Here is a 9,797-nt window from a genome sequence, read left to right on the forward strand (position 1 = left end):
TATAGTGCCCTTGATCAACAAGTACCTCTATGCTAGTTGACTCTTAGGTGACGTCTGCAGGTGTAGAGTCTCTGGGTCAGTCTTCTGGTCTATGCGGCCCACTACACTAGGTCAAATCATGGGTAGTTTGACCAGCACAAAGCCCTGGGGCCCTCCTGGTTCTCTTTTCTCCTCCATTATGACAGCGAAGCTAATTAAGATGACTTATGAGCAATTGGGAACATAAACACTAACATAACATTAACATTTGGGATTGTTTGGCGCACGCACACACACGCGCATGTTTGTGTGTGTGTAATGACCACACTCTTAACTTCCTCATGACAGTAGGAAGAAGTGAAAATTTAATTAAGATGCAAAGAGGGACCTGATCTCTGATAAGGTATGCTAGAAAACCTGAGTAATCCCATAGCCCATTCATACATGGTTTGATGTGCTGTAAATCAAAGAACAGTTCTTTTACATGTGTTTATACATATACATATACATATATATATGTATGTATGTGTGTGTATACATATATTCAACACAAAGTAAGCTCCTTGAGGACAGGAACCTATTGTGGCAATTTTTTTTCTATGTAGCCTTAGGATCTGGCCCAGCACCTGCTACATAGCAGACACTTAATAAATACTTGTTGATTGACTGATAGACAGATAAATGTATCAAGAGGAAAACAGGAACATGAGGGGTCTGAAAACCACGTGAAGATGAGCAGGTAGAGGAACTAAGGATGTTCATTTTTGAAGAACAGAAGACTATGAGGGAATATTTGAGGGGATTTTTTGGAAGGGAAAGTAAACGTTCTGTCTAGCACCAAAGGGCTCAAGTTACAAAGAGATAGATTTGGAGTCAATGTAAAGAGTTTTCTAACGGTCCAGCAATAAAATGAGCATCTTGTCACTGGAAGAATTCAGACCAGAAATGTCAGACTGATATGATACAATGCCCCAAACTCCCAAATCTGGCCAAACCAGATTAAAATATAATTGAAAAATGGTCAACAAAAATAAACAATTAAAACATAGATGATGTTAATTTGTGGTTTTCTAATTTAATAGGCAGCCCAGGGATCTGGTATAGAGACAAATGACCTATCAGAATAGAAAGGATTCTCTTGGGAGTTCAGCGGTTAGGCTAAGTTACCTCTAAAGTCCTTTCCAACTTGATAAAATTCTGTTATTTTTGTCAGTCATCCATAAGAATGAGATTTGAAAGGTCTGTAATTCTCTGGACTAATGAACTTTGTTTAGTTTGGGAAGGGCACATTCTGAAAGGGTGCATAGAGATGATCCAAACTTTTATCACCAAGTAATAGGCTTTTCTGCTAATAACATGGGATAGAATTTGAAAGGGGAAAAACAATAGTCTGGTCAGTACCTGCTAAACATCCCAGCAATGCAAAGTGTAGTGCTGTTTGCCCTCCATCTCTTCTCCTCTTCCCTTCCCCCAAATATATTCCCCCTACACATATGCCTGGCCCACATCAGCACGAACACATGCCTTCTCTCAAGGCATGGGCTCAGCTCAATGGTAAATAATACTCCATTATCTCTAAGCCCTGATGGATTCAAAACAACTCCAGCTGCTGAATGACGAGTGTCTTGTTTAGCCAAGTGAAATGACTCAGAACAAAGGGAGGGCCGGGCCAGCTTGCACAATCTAAGTGAAGAGAATGCTTGAGTCATTTTGGTTAAAGTCAGGGTTTCAGGCCGAATTCTGATGGCTTGTCTATGCTGCCTTAATTGAGCGCATACATTTTCAAGCTTTGTTTTTCTTGGGCTGTAGGAAACTATCCCAAGGAAGCAAACTGGGGCCTATGGCTTTCATGCATTTCCTACCATCACCTACCACTGTCACCCAACCCTCCCCTTCTAACATACACAGACATATTCCTCTTCAAAGCATGTTGGGGTTCATAACATGGCTGGCCCTTAAGGCCACCCTACAACAGGAATGAGGCATGTGTTTTGAGCATAGGTCCTTCATTGGAATAAATGTAAATTTTTCCAGGGGGATTATTTCGAAAGGAACAAATGCTGTCATATTATTTTATGATTGTCACATCTTGTACATGTGCCCTTTTTAGCATGGGATAGTTCACCTCTTTCCTCTCTTCTCTTTTCACATGCCACCACTGGTTCACTATATAACTGAAATCCTCCCCTGCCCCGGGCCAAATAACAACATTGGGTCTTCCTCACCTGCCAAAGCACAGATTGATCCCAACTTACCACAAGCTAATAACAGCTTGGTTCCCTATTAGAATAGGTTTCAACTTTTGTGACTGAATCCACCAGCTCCTGCATGTCTCCTCTTCACTCTAATGACCTAGTCCTGCCCTGGCTTAGGTCCTCATCTCCTCTCAGCTCGATTATTGTAATAGCCTTCTAACTGGTTTCCCTGGTTTTAACCTGTTCTCCACATAGCTGCCAAATTAGTATTCCTAAAACACAGGTCTGACCATCCCAGCTCAAGAATCTGCAGTGGCTCCCTATTTTCTCTAAGATAAAATAAAAACTACATATTGGCCATTAAAGGTCTTCACAGTCTCACCTCAGACTACCTTTCCAGACTGCAGATTTTTCTCCTTCCAATACAATGGTCCAGGTACATTAATTTACAATTCCCCAATCTCATGTGACCAAATCTTTGCAAAGGGTTGTTTGAAATGTACTTCCTCCTCTTACCTCTGCCTCTTAAGAGTCCTTGATTTCTCTCAAGACCTGGTTCAGGTGAAACCTCTCTTGCTCCTCCTACTTCTTAGTCTTTTCCCTCTTAAAATTCTGTATTTACTTAAGATCACAGACTAAAAACTGAAAGGAAACTTGGAAAAGAAGAAAAAGAAACTTCTCATTTTGTAGACAAGATAAATGAACCCCAGGGAAGTCGAATAAATCATACAAGGTCACACAGAGTAAGCATCAGAGGCAGGATCTGAACCCAGAACCCCTGACTCCAGAGCCACTGTTCTTCCTCAACAGAATGTAACCTTGGGAAGAATGGAGATCCTGTTGGTGTCTTTTTGTGTCCCCAGCACCTGATACAATGCTTTGCACATAGTAGGTTCCTAGCAGTTTTTATAGAATTCAGTTTCTTCCAGTTCTGCTACCGACCAAGAGAACCGCCAATCAGGGGCCACGCTGACTTGTGTTCATGGTGCATTTTTCCTGGCACACAGAACAAGCCAAATATTCTCTCTTCCCCACACCTAGTATTCAGTTTGTTTTGTGCTCTCCAACCTATTTTAATGGAAATGTCAGCTGTATTTTTCTTATAATGGGATTTGACCTTCCATAAGTGGAAAATAAAATAGCTACTTCTTAGCTTCTCTCCCACGTCCAGTCCCTCCTTTTTTTTTTTTTCATTTGCTTATTGCAGAGAAATCAGATGACTCCTCTAATACCCAGGCTAATGGCTTTTATTAGTACAGTGCTGACATAGTCCCAATATAGGCTACTTTAATTAAGAAACTACTTACATTGCATACTTTCATGGTAAGCATTTCTCAGAACAGGAAAGCTGGGATTTTCAATAAACATTAACTATGAAATGATTTAATGCCTGAGACACATAGCAGGTGTATTTGCCTGTCAAATGAAGCAAAGTAGTTTGGGTGTATGGAAAAGAGGAGTGGATATTGAATGACCTTTGTCTTCCCTGCCACACTCCTCTTTCCCCCCATCCCATCCCTCCAGGACAGACAGGACCCTGCCACATTCCTGGTACATTTCCCAAATTACAAAGGAGTGCGTTTCATAGCAGGAGGAACATCTCCCCCTGCTGGTTCTTGGGGCTCCACTCCCCTACCCAGCTGCCCTCTCCCTTACCCACCCACCCACCTGTTTGGGATTGTGATTTTTAACAGCGAGCCACGCGTGCTCAGAAGCTTGTCAGCTTCTACTCTGTCTCCCCACCCACCCCCAATTTTCTCTGAAGGTAGGAGGAAGAGATGAGCAGAAACACTGGGGATTTTCCTTCCTTGGTGGTAATAAGAACGAACTTTTATATAGTGTTTCCTGTGCAAGTATGCAGTCAAGCCCTTCCTGTGCATGATTTCATCTTATGAGAAAGCACTGATTAAGTGCCTACTGTGTGCCAGGCATGGGGATACAAATAAAAAAAAAAATGAAAATCCCTCCTCTTGAGAACCGTACATTTCATACTGGGTAGACAACAAGTTTAAGATATACTTCAGTTCAGAAAGCTTGAGAAAAAGAGGAAAGGATTTCATAGGATAGCAATACAGGTTTTAGAGCTAGAAAGGACCTCTGTTGTGTCTTGGACTCCTCAGAATAGGGTTTGAAAATGCAAAAAATATGATACATAGGATTACAAAGAAAACCCAATTACACTGAAATACAATTAGCAAAGTATTTTTTTTATTTCAAATTTTTAGAACTCAAAATGTATTTGTATTCCCCATGTTTAGCACATAAGCATTTAATCGATGTTTTTCATTCAATAAAATAAGAAAAAGTCATCCACAAATTTTTGTCATTCTCAAGTTAACAAAAAGCAATAGACATGAACATTTCCAAACAAAGAAAGTGTAGAAAATAAGAGATTGTATATGAAATTGTGTCTCTATTACATAAAGATGTCATTCTGTGTGTGTGCGTGCGTGCGCAAATATGTTTATGGACCCCAGATCAAGTCAAACCCCTGTATTCTCTAGATGAAGAAATCGATATAGTCAGAGATGCTCATTGTCAAATATTAAGCCCCTCAATATTTTGTGTGCTTATGGAGACAGGAAATGGCAAAATTAAGGGGAAGCCAAGAAGTGACTATGTATGTATATAGATACATATATTTTGTATCGCTATGAAATCTTTATGTAAACAACATTCATATGCATGAGAAGGAAGAGAACAGGGAGATTTCATAAATGATTTTCTACCAGAAAACACATTGTGACTTGCCTGAAAGGCACAGAAGCTACAAGGGCCCACAAGGCTGATCTGTTCACTTTTTTTAATCATTTGATTGAATAGTAAAATCAGGTACAAAATGAAATTTTATAATACCACATAATTTAAGCTGTACTAAAGGTATCAGGCCTTTTCCTATCTCCATAGGTTTGCACAGGCTTGGAATGCACATCCTCTGCCTTTTAGAATCCCTGGTTTTTCTTCAAAGGTCAGCTCATTAAGTCTTTCCCAATTCCCTCAGGGGCTAATAGTGCCTCCCACTTCTACTGCTCCACCCCCAAATTAATCACTTTTATTTATTTTATATATGCTCTTAGGTATACATTGTTTTCTTCAATAGGATATAAGCAGGTTGATGCATCATAATTTCTTATCTCCAGCATCTTGGACACAGTAGAGGCTTAGTAAAGGTTTGTATAGTCTTAGAGCCTTGCTGGAGCACTGACAGATGACATTTTAAAATATACAATGTATTTAAAATTAAAGACTTTCAGCTAACATGAAAAAAAAATTAAAGAATTGAATTATGTAATCATTTTGCCTTTTTCTTTCATTCTATGAATAGACTGGCAGAAGAAAGATAAGTCGTGATGCTTACTATTTTTCAAATTAAGTTCAACTAGTCCAAAGAAACCCATATACATATGTATACACACACACACACACGCATGCGCGCGCGCGCGCACACACACACACATACACACACACACACCCGCCCATCATATATGCAGTGGTGCCCCATTTATCTGGAGATAACCTTTATGCTTTTTCCTTCTCCCCAGTACTATCTCCCCCTTCTAGAAGACCTTCCTACTTTCTCCTAAGCTTCTCACTTTAACAAAACCTACTCTTAGGAAAGACCTCTGTCTGCTATCGCAGATTTAAATTGTGGTATGAATTGAAGGCAACATATCCTCTCACATATTAAATTTTGGGATAAAAAACTTTCTCTCTCTAGTTAAAGGAATTTCAGGCCTTAATTCAGAGAGTTCTAAAATGACCACTAAGCACTTGCCTTCTCCGTCCTATGTGGAAATAATTATATAACCTACTCACTGATGACTGAGATTTGACACAACCCATAGGAGAACTAAATAAATTGTATGTGAAGGTCATCAGGAATTATTATACTGTAAGAAATGACTAATCAAGAATTCAGAGACATGTGGGGAAATATTAATGAACCAGTACTGATTAAAATAAGCAGGACCAAGAGAAGAATTTAAGGACTAGGTGAGTGGAATGGGGTGTCCATTTTCAGACATCGAAAATGTGTTGATTTGTTTTGCTTACCTGTATTTCTTTGTTATAGGGAAGGGACCATTGGAAAATGACATAATGTTAAAGGATTTTTTTTTTAAATAGAGTACACACACACTCCCATATAAACAAGCATAATCTCCACTAAAAATGTGCCTGGTACTTGGCTCTAGAATTAGCTACCTCCATCTCTGAAGTCAGTCATTTCAATGCAGTAAGAATGCCTCATAGACTATATATTCACCATTCTCTTGCTCCTCTCCACAGTGTCCGGAGGCAGACAACAAATCGGCCTCCCCCAGCAGGTGGCAGACCCAAGCCCCAGCCCAAACCTAAGCCTCAGGTACCACAGTGCAAGGCTCTGTATGCTTACGATGCTCAGGACACAGATGAACTCAGCTTTAATGCCAATGATATCATTGATATTATCAAAGAAGGTAAGAGGATGATCATCTGAGATTATTTCTAGAAATTATCATTCCACCAGGTTGGGTGGCAGAGGTGCAGAAATCACATGAGTAGGGAGGAGTAGCACAGCAGAGTCAGAACTCAAGGTCAGAAAGCCAGGGGTTAAGGAACTGGCAGTTACTGGAGCTCAGAAAATGGTTGAATATCAGGAGCCTGTGTGGTCAGGTGAAGTTTGGAAGATGCAGACAGATCTCAAAAAGTCAGGAACTTAGGTGAGTCATTTAAATCAAGCCTTCCAAAAAAGAAATCAGAGTATCAGAAGATAAGTCTAAATCTGAAATGAAGAAAACCTGAGCTCAGAGCTTCAACTTACAAAGTTCCTGACCAGACAGAACGCATATCTGGCAGCCCTGATTAGTAGAAGCCAGGGGTGTGCCTAGTGGAGTAGATACAGAAGGCCAAGAAGACTTTGAATAAAAGTAGACAAAGTTCCACTACTGGCCACGGAAAGGATGACAGGTTGGCTCCATCACAACCAGATCATGATAGGAGCCCCCAGAGTTCATCTAGACCATCTCCTGAACTCAAACCATTGCAAAATCTAAACAAGGAGAGACCCAACTACACAGATGGTCTTAGCACAACCATGCCAAGACAATAGTCGATCATACACATTAATTAGAGAGAAGTACCTGAGCTAGGAAATACCTAATCATTTTACCTCCATTCTCAATCAGTTAGTCATTTATTAAGAGCCTGCTGTGTGCCAGGCACCGTGCTAGATGCTAAGGACACAAGTACAAAGAATAAAACAATCCCCATTCTCAAGGAGTTATATTCTAACTGGGAAGACAACAGGTGCACATATAGAATAAATCTCGAAAGAGAACAAATACAGATACATATATATATATAAAGATGTGAAGGGAAGAGGAAAGAATGCATATTTATGAAACATCTGCTATGTACTTTACAAATATTCTCTCATTTGATCCTCATAACAACCCTTGCTACTAATGACTGAGATTTGACACAACCCTTAGGAGAACGAAACAAATTGTATATGAAGGTCATCAGGAATATTATACTGTAAGAAATGACTAATCAAGAATTCAGAGACATATGGGGAAATGTTAACGAACCAGTACCGATTAAAATAAGCAAGACCAGAAGAAGAATTTATGGACTAGGTGAATGGACATCAGAAAGGTGTTGATTTGTTTTGCTTACCTGTATTTATACTTCAGGAAACTGAGGCAGAGGGTAAATGATTAGTCCAGGGTCACACAGCTGGGAAGTATCTGAGATCATATTTGAACTTGAGACTCCAAGTCCAGGGTTCTAGCCACTGCTTCACCTAGTTACAGCTAGGAAGAAATATCACTGAGTCTTGTAGGCATCGGGCTTATCAGTTACTAAGGTCTAATATCACAGAGAGATGGAGGAACAGACCTAGGACCCTGCTGTGGAGGAGCTCACAGGAGAGAAAGAGAGAGACAGAGGAAGATGTTGTAAAACAAGAGAGATAGACTATCTATCCTCTAAGGTCCTTCCCAACTCTGACATTCTGTGATTTTGGATTTAATAATACATGTTGCAAAAACCTTTCTCCTAACATGCAAATGGAACTACTGGCTCAGCCCTACAGCTGAAAGTGGGGGTTAGGGACTGAATATCCATGGTAACATCATCTATCTTTGAACCTGCAGATCCCTCAGGCTGGTGGACAGGCCGATTGAGAGGCAAACAAGGACTGTTCCCCAACAACTACGTGACCAAGATCTGAACACAAAGAGACGTTGGACCATATTTAGGGAGGAGTCCTAGAAACAGATGGAGCACAGAACATTTTAGATGACTCCTCTTCTAAGCAACAGCAAGCAATATCTTCTCTGTGGCCTGGAGTTCTTAACTGCACCTTCGCTGGGGAGCTTATTAAGAAGCCAGGGGGAGGGTGGCATGGGGTTAGAGGGTGGCAGGGGGAGGGTATCATTAGGAATTACTCTTATCTAAAAGGCAACCAGGTAGCCTAAGTCAGAGGAACCCTGAAGGACAGAGATGTGACTAACCAAGATTTATTTATTGTATTTAAACTTGGTCAGATGGAAGGTGAAGTCTATCCAGTCCTTTTGATTTCTGTCGAAGCAGCAAGTCACTTTCCCATGCAGGCCCAGGAAAGTGTTAGAAGCTGTTGTTGACAAGTGCCTTTTAGTTGGAGTCTCTTTGTTTAAAAAAAAAAAAAACGAAACCTAGACAAAAGAAAAAACCCCAAACTTCTTGACACAGACAGTCTTCTCTATACCTCTCTGCCAATGCTGCAACTCTCCCTGGAGGGATCCATCCCGAACAAGGCTCTGGGTCACCCTTGGACAGAGGACTGACGCTTAAGAGTATGAGTGAGCAGTTTCCATCCAAATGCTGAAGGCAAGGGATGCTGTGCTGAGTCTCTCCAAGCAGATGTGGAACAGCTGGTTTGCACTTTGCCCAGAATTTGTGTAAAGGACGGTCCGGCTGGGCAGGAGCAGGGGGCGTGGGAGGGAGGGGTGGGTTATCCACGTGGCCTTCTTCGCGTCTTCAGTTGGAATGTGGCTGGCCCATGTTGGTTTTATGTGTAATGCTGTACCTATTACAAGAAGGATCTCTCTTCCTCGAGCTGTACATTTATAAAAGCAGATCATATACTGTACATACAAAACCCTAAAATGGTAGAATCATGTATGAATGTATAATGTAGTATCCCACTGTACGTAGTCGTAAGGTAGTTTTCTTATAAGACTCGCACCAGGTACTTACAGATGTGCACTATTCCTTTTCAGTTATAGAATCAGTGTTACTGCTCTAGCCCATGCCCTTCTCCACCCCCCAATTTAGATGGCTACTGCTTTTCTTCTTGGTAATAATCTTCTCCTTCTCCACTCCATTCCCCAATTCTCCCAAATAAACAGAGGAATCGGTGCGCTGCCTTGTTCATTCGTAGGTTCAAGCACAGATTCGTATTTCTGTGATTCCTCTTTCCCTCCCCAACTAACAAATCTCTTCTTTGACAGTTGGGAAACCAAGGCATGGATACTGTGCAGCATGAGGCTGTGACCTGTTTTCTGTTAGAGAAAATAAAATGCGAGGACCATGAACTAGTATAAAGCACCTTATATCAAGAACTGGAAACATAAAACTTGATTCAATAAATACACTTTT

General features: G+C 40.7%; 1 protein-coding gene across 1 annotated transcript in view; it reads left to right on the plus strand.

Moving 5' to 3' along the window:
- The window catches only part of MYO1E (myosin IE), a 232,909-nt gene extending 223,112 nt beyond the window's left edge, over positions 1-9,797 (plus strand). The window contains exons 27-28 of the mRNA XM_036735924.1: positions 6,462-6,631; positions 8,312-9,797. Coding sequence (XP_036591819.1) covers positions 6,462-6,631; positions 8,312-8,388 — 247 coding nt within the window. The 3' untranslated portion in view covers positions 8,389-9,797. The remainder of the gene's footprint in view (positions 1-6,461; positions 6,632-8,311) is intronic.

The sequence above is a fragment of the Trichosurus vulpecula genome, chromosome 8 (assembly GCF_011100635.1).
Source record: "Trichosurus vulpecula isolate mTriVul1 chromosome 8, mTriVul1.pri, whole genome shotgun sequence".
Classification (NCBI taxonomy): Eukaryota; Metazoa; Chordata; class Mammalia; order Diprotodontia; family Phalangeridae; genus Trichosurus; species Trichosurus vulpecula.